The sequence below is a fragment of the Nanorana parkeri genome, unplaced genomic scaffold (assembly GCF_000935625.1).
Source record: "Nanorana parkeri isolate BGI_ZX_2015 unplaced genomic scaffold, ASM93562v1 scaffold53, whole genome shotgun sequence".
Classification (NCBI taxonomy): domain Eukaryota; kingdom Metazoa; phylum Chordata; class Amphibia; order Anura; family Dicroglossidae; genus Nanorana; species Nanorana parkeri.
In genome coordinates, this window is record NW_017306321.1 from 1,072,151 (window position 1) to 1,092,030 (window position 19,880).

At 41.3% G+C, this 19,880-nt stretch overlaps 1 protein-coding gene across 1 annotated transcript in view; it reads left to right on the forward strand.

Moving 5' to 3' along the window:
* Positions 1–19,880, forward strand: part of KLHL29 (kelch like family member 29) — a 459,910-nt gene that overhangs the window by 275,803 nt on the left and 164,227 nt on the right. The window contains exon 3 of the mRNA XM_018575346.1: positions 10,393–10,531. Within this exon, the coding sequence (XP_018430848.1) occupies positions 10,393–10,531 (139 nt within the window). The remainder of the gene's footprint in view (positions 1–10,392; positions 10,532–19,880) is intronic.

Sequence of the window (19,880 nt, forward strand, 5' to 3'; positions counted from 1 at the left end):
ACTGCTTGCAAATAGTGTCCTGACCAGGATTTGAACCAAGGGCACTCAGTGTTCCAAGGCAGAAGTGCCAACCAATACACCACTGTGCTGCCCTGCTATATGTTAGGCATAGGCATGTTAGGCATATTTTCCTGATGACACCATTAAATGTTATGTCATGTTGTTCTGCCCATGCAGTACAAAGTAACAGGTTCTCTTTAATGCAGACCTCCACAGACACACATGCTTACCTTTCTTTCATTTCCACACCATTCTGTTCAACTGCCAGGAGTGAAAGAAAAAGCCATTGTAAGCCATGAGTTGCTGAAGACGTAGTTCACACAGCCCTATGACCTAGTTAGATGCGTCACCATACCTGGATGCAGGGCCGGATTTATTCTCCCTGGTGCCGCCCCAAGGCCAGGTTCCTCTGTGCGCCCCCCTCCCTCCTTGCCACTCCCCCCACCAATGGAGAATGGCAACCAGATGGTGGAGGCGGATGAGCATGCTGCATACAAGTGATTTTGGCGACATCGCTGAGATCACATGTTCCCCACTGTACATTTAGCTCTGCTTGCCCAAAGCAGGGCTAAATGTAGAAAACAACTACCCACCCGGAACTTCATGTCCAGGGTGTCGGGCGATAGGAATCCCTGCCGCCCCTCAGCTCCCTGCTACCCCGAGGCTGTACTTCGGTTGGCCTTGTCGGAAATCCAGCTCTGCCTGGATGTACTGGGTATTTTCTTTTAGCTACTGGGTCTGAACAGGGTGGCAAGTGAGTGAATGAGAGGTACTGCAATAAGGGGAAACCTGCTGCGTTGCCCTGAAGTGTAGTAGATTATTTATATTGGCTTCAAGGAATGTTTCACATCTAAGTAATTATTTTAGAAAATTTGTCACAAAAACAATTAAATTAAAAGTAGTACTAAATGCTTATCATGTTTACCTTACCAGCAATGAAGGCAAAATATTCTGTAGACTAGCTTATATTATTTAAATGGTTTGGGTCATTCCTTTTATGCCATCTTATTTTTTTTGTGCTGTCCATTCCTTTACTCTTTTTATGTTTTTCTCTTTCCTCTGACCCGCTTCATTTATAAGGGGGCTGTTGGGAGCACAAATGAAAGAGCATTGATTTGTAAAGGGGCAGCAATAGCATTGATCCCTCGCATTCTTATGTAATGTGTCTCCAGTCTATGACTGTTTCCTGTAGCATGTCTGTAGTCTCTGACTATCTCTTTTAGCATGCCCATCTTTAATCAGCTTCTGTTGCATGCTTGCAGTTTCTCAAATCTCTCGCTGTACCCTTGTTGTCTCTGACCATCTCCTGTTCCACGACTGCAGTCTCTGACAGCATTTTGCAGCATTAGATTAACTGAATATTATGAACGGCCCTTTTGGTAATGCCATGGGCCAGATTTGAGGTTCTCTATTTTAAGTATTGTGACCATTACTGAGTTAGAGTGTCACTGCCCAACCTCCGTTCTGCTCTTTAAATGAGACGTATTGGGAGAGTAAAATGTACTCTTCCCAATACTTAGAGCCGGTGTGTGATACTGCAGGTGTCACACTGCATAGATCAAGTACTGAGCGATCACAAACTGCTGATTGCTCAGCTCACAGTTTTCTCCCTGCTGACTGTCAGTCACTGCTTTCTGCAGGGAGTCCCCCTCCCCTCTCTGTTCCTCCAGTGCTCATTGAAGGGACACGCAGGGAGGGGGCTTGCTCTGGCTCTAGAGAGGCAGAGCCAGCTTTCAATCAGGCAGTGGGGTGGATCGCAACAACATTTTCGGGATCTTTCCCAGCTGCAGCAGGACTCTGCACTGTCAGCAAATAGCAGGCAGTAGCCCACTAGATGCTGAGTTTTGGTCACAGGATTACATTAGTAAATGTACTCCTTTGACCCAAAGGAGGACTAAAGCCAAAAAAAGGTTTTGCTTTAATTACAAGTGAGAATCCGCAAGTTGGTGAAACCCACCCTCAACTTTCTTCTTTTATAACCTCTCCTAAGTTTCTCCCACCCATCAACTTACATTCCCACTGCAAGACTGATTTCAACTGTCAGTTGTCATGCGTAACACAATATAAAGACAATTTATGAGAAATCACAGCAGAACTGAATTATGATTTGTGAGCTTCTAAAACATACTCAGGCAAAAGGATATTTTCTATCATTCTTGATGTTTTCTCAATTTGAATTTCTGCTCTTATATTTTCTTCTGAAAAGGAACCTCATGCTGGTCCTCCGATCCAGCAGCTTGACAATGAGACCTACAAGAGGCTGAAATCTCAGAAATGTACACCTACAGTAGAATTAGGTGACTTCTGTAATAATTACCTTAGAGTCTTCATTCCGTCTTTACCTGGCAAAAGAATATATTCCTCTTTCATTTCTGCAGAGCAGTTCATTTAAGATTAATGTAGACGGAGAAGTCTATAAGTGCTTGTTATACCATCCAAAATAGATGAAGGCTTGGGAAAATGTGACAGCTCATTGGGGTATTCAGGGAGCTACATCTTCTTGTAGATCATTATATACTTGGAGGAAAGTCAATAACGCTGGTGCTCTCCAGCTTCTGCTACGTTTGCTGACTCCGTTGGGGTTTTTGCCTCAACCTTTGACACAAGTCGTTTATTCTTTGCAAAGTCCTGCTCCCTAAGCACCACTCTCCATATTGACTGACTGCAGCCATAAGCTGTTTCATAGCCTGGAGGTGTCCTTCCGGCAGTTAGAACTGCAGACTCTTTCCAACACCCCTGTTTTTATTAGTATCAACTCATTGCTCATAAACTGCAGCTCCCTTTGCAATTTTGCTGAACTCTTTTACTGGTAAGTCTGGCCTCTATTAGATTTATGTAGTTGTATTTCTTTAAAGTGTTTATTCATATACGGTAGACCTGTTCTGTAGTTCTTTGGTATGTCAAATAGTCAATCCAGAGAGCTGATTGATAATTTCTTATAAGTTTATGGGCAACCGACAGTGGTCACCTGGACCATTATTGAAGTTGGATCCCTGCAGCAGGAACACAGACAACCTCAGAGATTCTAACCCTTCTATAGGCTATCCTAACTTAAAATAAAAGTATTGGCTTTACATACATTTTAAATGTAGACGAATACCAGCTAAGTAACAAAATTCAGCTGCCCTCCTAAAGGTCCTCACCTTGCCTCATGGCCCCTTGACTGTGTCTTAATTGGTGGCTGCTTTGGATACAGCACAGGAAGCAGAATATGCACATTGGCAGAGCTTTCTCATATCTAGATGAACAAAAATAATTTGCAAGAGGTGAGAGGTGGAAAACGCTGTGGTGTATGGTGGCATTTCCATTGTTTGCCTAGGGAACATCCTGTGTGCTCCCCTAGTGAAATGTGAATCATGGCTTTCGCTGAGCCAAAGCGCCCTACGATTTCACACAGGATTTGAGATGCTTTTCCCTCCCCTGAATATAAATGAGGAAAATGTACACACCCCATAGGACAAAGTAGTGGCCTGCATGACAATAGCTAATGTTATTTTACAAGTGCTCCTAATCTTCTGCTCGCTCCCCGGAGTACACTGACCCATTTTAGCTCGGAATAATTAGCCTTTCAGGCACCGCCGCCGTGTTTCCATTAAATATATATAAGCTTGCAGGGGGACATTTTCCTGCCCAGGCTTAGTAATAATGCTTTGGGAGATTGCTGTTGCTTCTTTTCCTTCCATTGCAACACAAACTAAGACATTCATTTCATTCTTGTAATTAACCCAATGTTGTCTGGAGATAGCAGTGCACACTCACTTCCATCTCTCTGTCACATAAATTACTGATTAACCTTGACATAGATTTTCAGTAGAATATGATGTGTTTCTTTCTTTCTTTATCTCTTTCTTTCTTTCTTTCTTTCTTTCTTTCTTTCTTTCTTTTCTTTCTTTCTTTCTTTCTTTCTTTCTTTCTTTCTTTCTTTCTTTCGCCAGCAGTAGTGGTGTGTTTTGTAGTGTGTACTAGTAGTGACAGTGTTCATGTTTTGTCTATCTGCATTCATGGGAACTTTTTTTACCCATGAGCCTGAATATTTTTGGTAGGGGGGTCACTGCAATTTGAGGGAGTCACCCAAACATTAGAGTTTGTAGGTACATGGTTTGATATAGACCATGATATAGGGCTAGAGGAGATAAACCATAGTAAAATAGTACTCAAAGCTAACAGTGCTGGTTTGGTTCTGTACTTACCCAGCACCATAATAATGGCACCAAACCACTTAACAGTGGTATTACATGGCCGAATGTGGCAACATACTGGTAAATGTGGCAATACATGGGGAAAAACTGGTAATCCTGACAGTAGGTGGGGGGGAGGGAATCTGGGAACACACTGGCCATGGCAATGTGCGGGTAACAAACAAGCAATTGTGATAAGATGTGGGTGACAAACAGACTGTTGTGACATTATCTGAACAGAAAACAGGCAACAGGAACAATGTATAGGCAACAAGCAGACAACCATGGTAAAGCTTGTGCAATACATGGGCAGGTAGTCATGGCAATAAATGGGCAGAAAACAGGCTTTTTTTTACAATAGAGTACATGGGAAACAAATGACAATGTTCAAAAACATCAGACAAACAGTTTTGGCAATAAATGTGCAACAAACCTGCAGTGGCAGTACTATGTAGACAAAATGCAGGGACCAAGACAAATCTCTTTCCCCCACTCCACCGCAGACTGTAGGCTTCACTTTCCTCTGGCTGCACACATTTCAAGTTTCAGTGGCCAGAAGGTGGTGAGAGCACAGTCTGTGTCTCCTCCCTTGTCTACACCCCCCCCCCCCCTGTTGGAGCATTTGCTAAAATTATTAGTCTTTTTGTCTAATTGTGGAAATTTCCCAAACATGCTTATGTATCCAGTGCACCATAGTGACTGTATCTTGTTTGGCAATGGTCATATCTCTTGATGTGATGTCCAAAAGCAGCACACTTTTGGTTATGTGTATTACAGTGGTATCCATAGACATTAGAAGGCAGTATTCTTGCCCAGCTAAAAAGTATCCGGTTTGAGTGACAATCCAATCTATATGGGGCACTTTCAGATTTCAACAGCCATATGGGAGAATAGTAATCGTACTTGCATGTCCAAACCAAACCACTTACACCTTCCAACTCTTTGTTTCAGAATATGGCAAAAAAGGCCAGTGGCCATTTATTTTTACATCTGTCCAAGACAGTTAAGAGGAGTGCACTTAACCACCAGGAGCCATTTACAAGCCACTGCACCCTTAAAGACCACCTAAAACCACATGAAATGTCCCTTCCTCATTCATCCAAATTCATTTGTAAAATAATGTTCCTTATTTCTCTAAATTTCACTCATCACCCAACACTGATATGGCCCAGTCTACGTTGAGTACAGTATGTCAAGTTTTTTTTTCAGACTTTATTTTCTGGCCAGTCTGGTGTCAGTTGAAATGGTGGGTAATGTGCTCAATTTGTTTTGGTCACCTATTAAAAATGGACTGCAGTTTCATTAGTAATATTATCCTTTGCGTCTCATCTCCGCTTCAAATTAAATTTGTTCAAATTCTGCTCTTAGCTTATAGACTTCGCAAATGTTACAACAGAGATCTGCTGAAGATCATTGACTCATGACCATCACTGAGCATTTGCCTGTAGAAACGAGAAGGTTAAAATAAATTGACTATGATACGCGTTTGATGGTTTTCATGACAAATTGGAGCTTTGACATTTAAATAATAGAAGAAAGTGAAAAAGGAATGAGCTGAGCTGTGGCCGAGGAAGTATTCAAAAGAACTAAGTGTAACGATCCTGGTAACCTTAACTGCTTGCTGGGCGAGTGACACTTTTAAACAGGTATCATGCTGATGGGCCATGCACGGTCATGAAGATGAGATGCCGTCTGACAGGTAGGTCTTTCTACGAGGTGGTACATTTTGCTATTCCTCATCTGAGAAGAATATTATGATTAATTCAATCCTTTTCCTTCGTATACCATCTTAATATTTTAAAGATAAAGATGCCTGATTCCTTGCAGCATGTAGGGTTTCATGCTATAGGCCAGCCCTAACTGTTGCCCCACTCTTACAGTTCATATTGTATTGTAACTGAGGGAAGCTTGAACCTTGCAAGTCATAGAATATGACATTTCCGTTGAGTTTGCTGAGAGCTCGTATTTATTTAGTTTGCCAGGTTCAAATTTCCCTTCCATGACTATAAAATATTTACAAAAAATTTATTCTTACCAGTCCATTACCTCTCATAGACCTGTTACTGGTAAAATACCTCTTGCTTCTAGGATTGAGGAGGTTGGGATTGACAGTACCAACCGGTTTGGTTTCTTAATCTGCAAATAACAACGACAAATAGGTCTAAATTGGGTAATTCACTGTATCTCTCCTGAAACCTTCAAACTATGCATTTGTAAGGGGCAGTTCTGTTTCTTTTCTACTGTTTGCAAACAACATGCCATACGCCAGAATTCCCCTTTAAGCCATTAGAAACCAAGGTCTATACTTTGGTGATTACTGTCTCCTGTTTATCTAATTTAGTTGTGTGGACTGTTAGTTCCCAGAAATTAATTACGCAAACTGTAATTGATTTGTTTATGAATAATTGTTTCTATTAAATATAATTGCCTGCATTGATGTACGCTGAATATTAACTTTCTTGCAAATGCACAGAAGCCAAGATGCATTGTTCCCACAGGTCTTAAATCCATTCGACTCACAAACCTATTCATACTGTGTTTCATAATGTAATGTTTACCTGGTGAGCCTGAAACGTGGTGGGTAGAACTTGCAAGCGGGACACTAGTTTCAAATCTTGCCATGATTCTTTTCCCTTACCTTCTGCCGTTGTTAACAATAGCTTATTTACACAAGCGGTGCAATGTATTGACAATGTGTTTATGTCCTGCTGTTATGTATTGTTATATCCTTTGTATGACAATGTAATTATTCTTGGCGTATTAATTTTCATTCCTTTTGTTATTTTTTTCTTATTGTGAAATTATATTTGTGCATGTCGCCCTTCGGGTTGTGACCTCAAAGCCTTACCACTCTTGCCAAAGGATAAAAACAAGAAATGGTAATAATATATCAATATATTACACAAGTGACATGAAAGAAGGTCTGATATCATGAGAAATGACTGTGTTTTGGGAACAGTCATCTTCCCTGTAGAATATAAGCAGTGAGATCAAGCATGTACATTATACAATATGCTTGGAGCGAGATCATTTGTAAAATATATTACTTTTGGCACATGGCTTGTTTTGAAAGTGTTCCACAATGGAAGTTAATATTAAACTCATTTTCATACCGGGGTTAACCCATACAAAGCTCCAAACTGTAACTTGTGTAATATAAGGTGTAATGTATCCTCTCATACTGTAACGTAATAAGGACCTTAAGGGTCATAGAGAAGTTCCATGATCTGTATAAAGGCACTTGGACTGCAGACCTGTGCTTTTGTATGTCCATGGGACAGCTCTACGCAATCCAATACATCTTTTTATGTTACAGTATGGTGTACATTATTCCAGAAATACATTTATCTATAGGTTACATGGGGGGCATTAGCAGAACTGGTACAGAGAACAAAAGCTCAGACAAATGACTGATTAGAATAAACTCACACAGCTTTAACACAAGGATAAGGAACGTTATTTTCAATCTTCTACAAGAATGGAACGGTGCATGCTGGGAAGAAAGAAGACTGGTTTTAAAGAAAAAAGTACCCAATGCAATGGGGATACCCCAGCACTGCAAGGGTTAACTGCTCATTTTGGTCTAGGGGCTAAAATAAAGGAAATATTCTGACCTGATCCTTGGTCCCACTTGGCTGCTAGACTCTTCTTCACGATTCTCCGACGGTCTATGGACCTGTGACTTCCTGCATTAGACCTGAGGACATTGAGAGACATGCCACTGCCAGAGTGTTGAGGGATTGGTGAGCACTCAACTCCACATGACTGAGAATCAGGTGAGTATGTCTTCTTTTTTTAGTCCCTAGACCAAAGCGAACAGCGAACCCTTGCAGTGCGGAGGATAACCTTTCCTAGAGTTCTTCTTTAGGCCTCATTCAAGCGAGAAATGGCCGGCACGTACAGCTCCGTGTAACAATAACTTCGAAACGGACTTATAGCTTGAATACATTATAAGATACTTTTTGACATTTTCTTTTTCACTAGACTTAAGGCCTCATTCACATGAGAAACTGTCGGCTTGTACAGCTCCGTGCTGCGTGCACGGTTGTATCGGGCAGCTCATGGGAAGGACAGGTGCTGCGTATGATTAGTAAGCAGCCCCTGTCCTTCTCTATGGGACTTCATGGCCATACGCCGCCCTACGCTAACCCCAAGTGCAGGTCCGTACGGGTGTCGGTGTCCCGGCTCAGACGCAGACAGGATCCATCCTGTCAGCATACGAGTACGCTCACCCGCACAGCCGTGCAGGGCGGGTGAGCTTAGGGTGGCGTACGGCCGCGTAATCCCATAGAAAAGGACAGGGGCTGCGTACTAATCACACGCAGCACCTGTCCTTCCCAGGAGCTGCCCGATATGGCCGTGCACGCAGCACGGAGCTGTACGTGCCGGCCGTTTCTCGTGTGAATGAGGGCTAAAAGTCTAGTGAAAATTAAAATGCCAAAAAGTATGTTAGAATGAATTCAAGCTATAAATCCGCTTCAAAGTTTTTTTTTATACTTATACGTCCAGAGCCCTTTGAAACCTAAATGCCCAGGCCAAGTCCAGTCCCTCTGACGCCCGTACAACAAATGGAAGGTGCCGGCGTCACTGGGACAGGGAGACACAGACATCAATAAAAAACATTCTAACCTTTTCCCACTTTGCTAAATTGTTTTTGTCAGCCTCACCTTAAAATAACTTCCTGTCTTGACAGGATGTAAGGAGAAATATCCCCATTGGAGCAGAGATTCAGCTACAACTGAATGAATACAGCCTACAGGGCTCAGTTGTGTATCTGATATAGCTGTGGTGCACCAGTGCATCCCACTCGCTTCTCTGGGTATTGTGGGGATTTATTACCTGTTTGTAATGCAGGAGAGGTATACCCAATGCGTATATTGCATAGTGTATCAAAGTTTCGGGGCTCGCAGCCATCAACCAAATTCAAACCGTCTTTGAAAGTTTGAACCTGATTGGCAATTCAGCAAACATAAGCAAGGGGAAGTGCTTCTGGATGCAGACCCACCCCATATGTGAGGAACTCTCTGGAATCTCGCTGAAGTTGCATTGAACATATTTTTTGACTTTAGCACAATTGCAGTGGTTTTTTGAATAGCAATAAAGAGGAACTTTACCCTTATCTTTAAAATTACAACAAATACAGCTTTAGAAAGGCTTAGTAATGACAATATATGAACAGATACTTCTAGATAACGCCCGCTTTTTATTCCTTAAATAGCTTATTTTTCTTTTCCTCCCCATTCTTCTCACAGTGGCCATTTTTACTAAGGGCATATGAGTCCATCTCTCTTTACTTCCTGGAACTCTGGCACATGTGACTAGGACATGTGACCATGCACATCATCTCACAGGAGGAAAATGCCTTTCCCAGAGATCCCGTGAGATTACAGATGAGATTTCCCAGCAAGGCTCTGCTGATGTAAGCTTCCCAGGATGCAACGCTTGGGAGCATTACATCACTATTGCCCAGGAGGACCAGTAAGTGGAAAGACAGTCATTAGAAGTAAAAGAAAAATATGTTTAACTAATGAATGTAAAATGATTAGCATGCAAAGGGGATTTTAGTAAAAGGGGTTAAAGGTCCACTTTAACAGTTCACTGATAGAATTCAGTTGTGATCAGGGCCGGATTTACCCCAAGGCCAACCAAGGCCTGGCCTAGAGGGGAAGCAGGGAGTAGAGGGGCATTAGTGGTGTGGAATCCCTATCTCCCGACGCCTTGGACATGTAGTTCCGGGCGCTGGGCGGGTAGTTGTTTTCTACACTTAGCCCTGCTTTGGGCAGCAGGCCTAAATGTACAGCGGGGAAGCCGCTGCTTGTTCTGTACAAGTGATCTCAGCACTGTCACCGAGATCACTTGTATGCAGCCTGCATACAGGGGGGCGCATTGAGAAGCCTGGCATTGGGGCAGCAGATAGAGAAAATCCGCCCCTGCTTGTGATTGCCCTTTACCTGGCAAATGCCCTGCATCGTACCAAATGGAGCTAAACCAGGTGATATTTTTTATGGCGAATCTCCTGTAAAAAAATAGGATGTCTGATGCTACTCATTACAATAAGCTTTATTGCCTTTGTGCCAGTGTTGCTGATATCCTCAATGCACTCACTTCATCTTTAGTTTAATCAAAACAAAAAACTAAACTAAACTAAAAAAAAAAGGAGAAAAACGAATTCTTAATTGGAACCCTGGCAATGTCTGTCTTTTCTGTTCTGCAGAAATGTTGAAGGAGCTGAACCAGCAGCGTAGAGCGAAAGAGTTTACAGACCTGAAAATTATTGTTGAAGGCAAAGAGTTTGAAGTCCATCAAAATATTCTAGCTTCCTGCAGCTTGTATTTCAAGGACCTGATTAAAAGGTTTGCCTCCCTTCCAGCTGTGATCTGGTCTGTTCTTTTGTAGGGCGCATATGTGTGGCTTTTTTCTTTTTCTTTTTATTATTTCATTTTCTTTTTTTCTTTTCTTCCCATTTCTTGCAGGTCTGCGAAGACTGAATCTCCTTGTCACAGAGCCAGTAGCCATTCTTTCCAGTTTTCTTGAATGTACTCTCAAATCGAAACCCTCAGAGACGTGTAATGCATATGGGAGTGCTTGTGTTTTTATTGTTTTCTGGTCTCCTGGTTCAGCCTCTCTATTATCCATACACAGGCTTCTGCGTTTCATTAAAGTGTACCTGTTGACTTGATACGATGGTGGCAGCCATTTTGTGCAAACTGGTTATGAGCTAGTCATATCACCTTAGCACCTTCAGCGGAATGACTAAGCTGGGTTTGTTAACATGGCACATATCTTTTTATGTATCCTCTAAGGTGCTCTGTAAAACAAAAAGACACCTGCAATCTGATTCTGTTTTTCCTTCCACTAGTCTTTGTGAGCCCCCAGCAATACTTTTAACGTGGCAACACAAACATTTTGTAGGCTAATCCGAATTGCACATTGCTACGCTGCAAATGGCAGTAAAATGGCTCAGATTCATCCTTGCAAATATAAAAAAAGAACAAAATGGCCTCCCGTATGAAGCATGACGTATGTTTGCCTTATATGAACCAATCGGTGCCTTTCTTACATGCTCAAATACGCCCTAGCAACAAGAAAGAGAGTAGCTTATTGGTTGATAGGTGGGTATTAGGGTCTTCTTACATGGGGCCTGTTATGGCAGAGTCATCTATGTGAATAACTGGTCAGCCCGGGAAGATGCCTGGCTCACATCCAGCCAATAATAATTCAGATTCGCCCACAAAATGTTTGTGTTGCAGCGTTAAAAGTATGGCTGGGGACTGACAAAGACCAGGGGAAGGAAAAAAATGTTCTTGTAACCCATGGCAACCAGTCAGATGTAAGGTCATTGTGTACAGAGCACCTTGGGGAATTAAACAACTCTGATTGGTTGCTAAGGGCAACATTAATTTTTGTTGCTTCCATCGCCCTTTGTGAATTTGGCCAATTTAAGTGGAATTAGACCCAACAATCTAATGGCCTCCCAAAAAGGCATGCCAACTGCCAAGGGCGCCAGTGTGCTCATTTAAGCTCTCAACTGAACTTTCAAGCCGAACACATGTGCAGTACCATGGCAACTGCAATCAAAACATAGGCTAAGATGGGGCCTTCCTCAGCTGTAAAAAATAAAAAGATTGTGGTTCTGGTTCAGGTCCTCAAAATAACTAGGCCGTATCCTTCTGAATATTACTTTACCTCAGAGAATGGTTGCCTCCGCCGTGTAACAGGGCAGCAGATACACTGAGAATGTAACACGAGCCTAAAATGACAATATTTACGAGAGGGATGTGTCTCTGTCAGTATCAAACAGATAAATACAGTGCGATATCAGATATTAAAAAGCCCACGGCAACATATGTTTCCCTCCGCCACAGTGTTTCCAAAGTCCTCGGTTAATTGCCTTTCTAGCCAGTCTATAAGATAATTCAGCTGTCAGTAATTTAGAGCTAAGCTTAGCGCAGTGCTGACATATCATCCTAATTGTTTTTTAGCTGAAATACAGTTTGCATCAGAAATCAATTGCACGTTTTCCCTTAATTGAATGTAATATCTGCCTAAATGGAACAGTTTGACAGGAAGATCAGATTGTGCAGTCAGATCACTAATTTTATTAAATATGACAACGTATAATATTTTTCCTGATTTTCTTTTATTATTTTTTAGTTTTGTTTTTCATCCCCGTTTGGCTCATTTTTTTTATTATTAGAGACAGTATTAGGGACAGTTAAAAAATATAGCAAGGGAGGGGAAAAAAAATCACAGTTTTAAACTTAAGTTCCAGAATTTTACAGAACTGTGGATACTTCATACCCTGTTGACATGCTTTTTATTGTGAAGCTGTACAGTTTGATGCCTATGCATTGTAATTATTACTGCAGTGAGTGTTAACGTACCTTCCACTTCTTAGTAGTAGGGCCATTTATTTTCAGCAGGGCCCCAACCCATTAAGGGAACCCATAGTAACTCTTTACCATGCGTTACACTGCCATGTTGGTTTTCCAGTCCACTGTGGTGTGTTGGCAGCCAATTTAAATGAACAGACTGTCTTGTAGCAATGCACATTATGCATTGCAATTACTGCTGTGCGTGTTAACGTACCTTCCACTTCTTAGTGGTAGCCCCATTTATTTTCAGCAGGGCCCCAACGCTGTGAGGGAACCCATAGTAACTCTTTACCATGCGTTGCACCTCCATGTTGGTTTTCCAGTCCACTCTGGTGTGTTGGCAGCCCATTCAAATGAACAAGCTGTCTTAAAGCAATTAAACATTAATGTGTGTTAACTCAATGCACCAGAATGGAAAAGTTTGAATGGGTCTCTTATGTCTTCTGCCATTGATTGACTGGCATGTTGAATATTCAACAGGAGTTCTGTGGTGTGCATGATATTGGACTATATTGGACTAGATTTACTAATGGATATGCCCCTACAGTGGTGCAGTGATCATGAGCAAATAAGCAGGTTGCATGCTCACAGAATTTTTTTTATACCCTGCATGCGGATACGCCAGCACAGGCTATTCCGTTCATATGTGAAATGTACTTACACGTGTGCTTTGCTATAGAATATATACCCCAGCCTACGAATGTACAGCAACATAGCCATGGCGTGCCTAAAATAAAAGTGTGGTTTTTCATTACAGTTTTTGGGTTTATGTAACCTATGTTAGAATTATATATGTTAGTATTTTTAAATGTGCAAACCATGTAAAAAAAACAAAACACATCAAGTGCCCATGGCTATCATCAAAGGAGACTTTAAAAATCCTTAAAGGAGAACTATTAGGAGATTAAAATATACTCTTAACAATCGTTTGAGCCGGCATGTGACACTGAAGCTGTCACACGCCGGCTCTATAGCTGGAGAACTGAGTGATCACATACTGCTGAACAGTGATTCACCGATCCCTTCTCTCCATTCCTCCAGTGCTCATTGGAGGGACAGACAGGGAAGGGGGCGGGCACAGCTGACTCTGGCGTCAGCTGCCAATCAGTCGGGATCTTTCCCGGCTGCGCTCGGCTCTGGGCTGTCAGCAAACAGTGGACAGTAGCCTGTTATATGTTGACTTTGGGTCATAGGAGTACATTAGTAAATGTACTGCTGTGACCCAAAAGAGAACTATAGTAAAAAAAAAAGGTCTGGCTATAGTTCTCTTTTAAGCCTTCCATGAACCATACATGAAGAATCATGTACCATGCATATACAAATCTACGTGCACATGGAATAGAGATTCTATTGATGAATATCTGTTTCTATGCTGCCTTTGTCCTATGACAGCATAGCGTACTTGGGTTTGTCGATACGCCATCTAGTTTGGCGCATGCATGCTTATTCTTTTAGCGAGCGGGTCACATTAGTACATTTTTTTATTGTTAAAGGAGAACTACGGGGAAAGTGTTTTCCCCCATAGTTCTCCTAAGGGTCACAGGAGGACATAAACTAGCGTCCTCCCTTGACCCAAAGCTCAGTGTATCGCGAGCTACAGCTCGCTGTATACTGAGATCGCCACAGCCGGGACGGATCCCGACATTACTGCCGAGATCCACCCAGCTGCGTGAGTGACAGCTGGCTCTGCCTATCTAGAGGGTTTGTTGACATGCCATCTAGCTTGGAGCATGCATGTTTAATCCCTTTCCGAGCCAGTTCATTCATTTTTTTTAGAAAATTTTAATTTGCAAATTCGCATAGTTTACCTTCTTGTTCTAGAAGGTACAAAATCAGCATCATTTAGGTTTTCCAGGCACATGGCAAACAAGTTGTAGCATACACACTGAACATCAGCACATGATATGAGAGTTACGTTCAGGGACCGCTATGTGCATAGGCATCCGCTGTCGCATGCGCATCCATGACACAAGTGTGCCATAACCATTTGATCCCTTCTGTGGTCCATTTGCTTTAGTAAACCAGTCCTGTTGTCCCCTTCTGACACCAATTATCTTCAGTACTGGTAAGTTACTGAAACTTTTACATGTATATTTGTAATTTGCTTTGCTAGCTGTTGTCTACAAGCCAACTTGCAAGATTCAGTGTTCTGTTAAAGTGACTTTGTCATGAGAAAAATATAAGGGCTGCCACTGCTGGACCTCTTTTGAAAACATTAGAAGCGGTCAGTAATGGCAGTCCATTGTCGCAAAAGTACCATTTGGGAACGAAAGCCACAGAGTAGCAAACCCAATGAGGAAACATTTCTTTGGGTAGCGCCTATTTCTATTAACCTCCAATAAATTAATCTTCGTGCATTCTTTGCTTTGCAGCCTGAGCCCCGAGCAAATTCCCAGAGCAGGAGTGCGCTAGCTGTTGGAGTCGTCATTTCACTCTCTTTTTTTTTGCTTGCTTGCTATGAGATTTACCTAATTTTGCCGGAAATACTGAATACTGTCCAAACTAACACTGCTGCAGTGACATTTTCCTTTCAGGGCGTTGATGGGACTGGTTCTATTTTGTTGCTCATTTTTTTTTTTGTATCGTTTCTGCCAAGAGTTTGTGTTTTATCCTGTAACGTAACATGATGACTTGCATGCCGTATTGACTGTTCAGCACTAATGTGCGTCTTTCGGCCAGGAGTACTGAAGTAGATCTACCACGAGGAACCTAAGGTCTTTAAAGCTGAACTCCAAATATTAAAAAGAAACACAATTTTAAAAATGATTAAATGTACTTTAAATGAATAGAGTTTAAGTATCTGAATCGGCCATTTGCCATCCTCCAGACCAGGCGGGAGGCCAGTACTCTAAGCCAATATGGCTCTGCTGTATGTGCATTGACTGGCAAAGGAACATGCTAATAGAAGGAGAGATAAATGTATCAACCTGATGATGCTGTTTCATGTCCAATCACAGACTGTGGGGCAGGAAGTTGGCCAAGCTTTATTGCCTAAATGGAGTAGTTAGTGACCTTGCTTCGGTGTCTGGCTGGGGTGTGTAAATCTCAGCGCATACAATAACCTTTGCAAGTTGTTGTATATGCATTTCAGTTATGTATTTAGCAATTTACCTGGAGTTCAGCTTTAAGAGCCACTTGAAACTGCATGTGTACTGCACCCTAGCAGCTCAGTGTTATTGCAGTAATACTAAGGCCTTCTCATCTCTGGCTACTATATCCCTGTAGAAACTTTGCTTACAGGTGAATTCTATGTGGTTTTCATTACCTAGCAGCAGAAGGCACCTAAGGCACAATCAGGTTAATAATTGTATTCCCTACAGACAGTTTTTTGAGACGAAACTCTTACCTTACCTCCAGGTAGAGAAGGCCGAGTTCTTCATGCAAAGTAGGGCAACCTCTCATTAATCATATACTATAAGTGAAAGCTTAGTTGTGATGTCTAGTTATTCTCTAATGTATATTTCATCATAAATGTCAGCTATAAAACACCCACCTCTTAACTAGAATAATATATCAAGGCAAGAGCTATCACACTAGTGCATGCTGTATTCCAGTTAATGGGTTCCATACATTTATATAAATTGTCTTATAAGATAGCTACTTAATAACATTGTTTTAAGAAATTCTATAGGAGCTCTACAGCTGTAACATATAGCAAATTTGCAAATATACGCTATTATGGTGGTGTAAAATGGTTTTAGGTTGTGTTGCTAGGATAGATTTTAGCACATTAATCGTGGGGGAGATAATAAAACAAGATCAGCTTGGACCTTGGAAACAGGGTCATTGCTACCCTTTGGTAAAGACACTTCTAGTTCTATAAGTGTTCCCCATTTGTATATTATTACAACTATAGAAACTGTTATTACTTCCTGGGCCTTGACCATTGGTGTCTAAAGAAAGAACTTTTTTTGTTGTTGATGCCAGCCAGTTTCATCTTAGTGTATTATGGGAAAGAAGAAAAAAAGAAAAATTGGTTGCTACAGGCAACAGTGTTTACTTTGCTTCATGCCTAGTATTTTATACGTGTATGTGACTGGTCTGCTCTAATAAGAATTCAGAGCCTAGTGCAGTGTTTTGTGTTATTTCTGGTTTATTTTTGTTAGATATCATACAAGCATTCGCTGCAGCGTCTGATGGCCATTATCACTTAACTCAAGTAGAGAGGCTACTTGTTTTTCCGATAATAGCAATGGTTGAAACCCTCTAGCCTGTTCTATGGAAAGCTTTCTACTCTTATGTGTTTAGGCTTTTGAAATTCAATTTATTTTATCACTAAGCAAGAGAAATCCATCAAAGTTTTTATTTTACTTTCTTCCCAGTTATGCAAAATGAGAGGGATTTATTGATGCAGCTATTCAGGTCGCTGGCTTACGGTAGCTACATAGTTCCTTATGCTGGCCATACACGTGGCAGTTTGATCCAGAAATGGCAAAGCAAACAAATACAGAAAGTGGTGGTTTCAATTGACTGTATGGAGATGGGATCGAAATTGCCTCGATTGTGCCCAGCAGGAAAAATATAATTGCTTTTGATGAAATTGCCATAGCTTCTTTCCGTTTTCAATTTGATCTTTCAGTCAACTGTATTGAAGCTGTCAGGTTCACAGTCCCCCGAATTTTGGTAGTCGATCAAACTCAAAGATGTCAAGTTGCTTAGCATCTGGCAGTTAATTTAGATCAGATTTAGATTTACGATTCTTAGTAGATCAAAACTGGGTATAGTTGACTGAAAATTGTTTGGCTAGTTTTAGGGTGTCTACAGTATCCAAAGGCTGAAAATAGGTTTTTAGGGGCAGTCAGATGTGTCTTCAGGCACTGCTCTAGATATCTGGTGCACCTTAAAAAAAAGCACTGCTTAGCAGCAACTGCTGAGACAAAGGGCAGTTTGGTTATGCATGTAGCGTGCAGCACATGTTACTGGGTGGAGAAGTTAGATCTGAGGTGTGCACTCTACCAAGTAGTCATTGTAAAAGCGCCCCTTACATTGGTAGTGGAGAAAAGTTGCTTACATTTGTGGCTAGTGGAAAAGTGACATTGGTGGTCAGTGGATATGGGCCCTATGACAGTGGTGGTCAGTGGAGAAGAGCCTCTTACATTATTGATCAGTGAAGAAGTGCTCATTTGCATTGGTGGTCAGTGGAGAAGTTCTCCCTTATATTGGTGGACAGTGGAGAAGACCCCTTACATTGGTGGTCAGTGGAGACATGTGCCATTACATTGGTAGTCCATAGAGAAATGCATCTTTACATTCATGGTTAATAGAGAAGAACCCCCTAATATTTGTAAAAAGCCCACTTAACATGGTGCTCAGTACAAAAATACCAAACTGCATTTGTGGTCAAAGAGGTACTCCCTTATCATGGTGGACTGTGTAACAGTGCTCCCTTACATTTCTAGTCAGTGGAGGAGTCCCTCCTAACATTAGTGGTCAGTGGTGAAGGGTCCCCCTACATTGATGGTTAGTGGTATTTTGCCCCGTTTCATTAATTGTCAGTGTAGAAGAGCCCCCATGCTTTGTTGGGTTTGTGTAGTGCCCCCTTACATAAGGCGTTGGTGCAGAATTGTCCCCTGTGTGACATAAGCATCATATCTATGCAGACAATGTCGAATAGAAGACCAATTTGCCCAAGGCTGCCTGTGCATCAGCAGGGCACCCAGCAGGAGAGCAGATGTCTAGGTGCTTGGGTCTAACAATGTCCATGGACAGATAGATATGGAATAAGCATTTAGGAAATGTAGGAGAGATAGATAGATAGATAGATAGATAGATAGATAGATAGATAGATAGATAGATAGATAGATAGATAGATAGATAGATAGATTGACATTTGTCATTCTTATTTGCAAAGTTTACTGTTTGCTGTAGCTGATATAGCATACAGTATAAGGCTCCTAAGATGAAAAGTAAGTTCAGTAACTCAGTAACATATGAAAGTAAATTTTAGCATATTCAGTAAGCTGTCACATCTGTCTGCCTTGCAAAGCTCTTTGCTGAAAGAAGAAAAAAAAAAAAGAATGACATTTTGAATGTGTGTTTTATTCTTCACGCTGAATAGCTCAAAGAGAGAAAGATAGAGAGGTCTTTTGATTTATAATGAAATGTTTGATGGAGGTTTCTGACAAAGTTTACTTTACGAGCTCTTTTTATCCCACATCCACTTTTCTCCATCTCCGCACAGTATTTAATTTATTTATTTTTGTGCTTGTTTCCCTGCCCATTCTTTAAGATTTATCCTGTCTCAGTGTGGATAAAGGAGAAAACTTACTTGAGAGAGATCTAGAAGTTCTGAAATTCTCAAGATCCTTTATGCTCTGTTTATTTTTTTAGAGAGAACCTGTCACCTTGTTCTAGCCTCTTCTAGAGTGTCTTTATCACTCTTTATTACATTGTTATGATGTGAGGACTTATTCCATAAGCAGTGCAAGGAGATGTCCAACCAGAATTCATTTTACAAAAGTTAAGAGCAGTGTACGGTAGATCCTGATTGGATGCTGCGGGTGCTACTCATTGTACTTTGGTAATGCTAACTGCACTGTTTTGTTATACACTGCCTGACCCCCAAAAAAATAGTCACACACTCTAGTATTTTGTTGGACCGCCTTTAGCTTTGATTACAGCACACATTCAACGTGGCATAGTTTCCATAAGCTTATACAATGTCACAACATTTATTTCTGTCCAGCATTCATTTTTCACCAAGATTTTGTAGTGATGATGGGAGAGTCAGACCTCTGTGTAAAGTCTTCTCCAGCACATCCCAAAGATTCTCAATGGGGTTAAGGTCTGGACTTTGCTGGTGACCAATCCATGTGTGAAAATTATGTCTCATGCTCCCTGGCATATTCTTTCACTACTTGAGCCCAATGAATCCTGACATTCGCATCTTGGAAAATGCCATCGGGAAAGAAAAAATCCATTGATGGAAAAACCTGGTCATTCAGTATATTCAGGGGACATAACGTTGCTGAACCTAGACCTGACCAACTGGAGCCACCCCAGATCATAACACTTATCCCAGTAGAAGGCTCTTACCTATTTACATAGCTAAACCCAGGTGGTGACTTTTTTTTATTCAGGCAGTGTATAAGAAACATAGTTTTTGTTATGTGTTGCTTTATAAAGGTTCATCCAGTAAAGCATTCAGTGTGGTTAGCCATAACAACCAATCAGGTTTCAGATTCCTGTTATCAGATGATTTCTGATTGTATTTTAGTAATAACCCTTTAAATGAGATGTTTTCCTTAGAAACCTTGTAGTTGATGAGAGGTAACCTGACATGACTCATGCTCTACCTTGTATGTATGTATATATATATATATATATA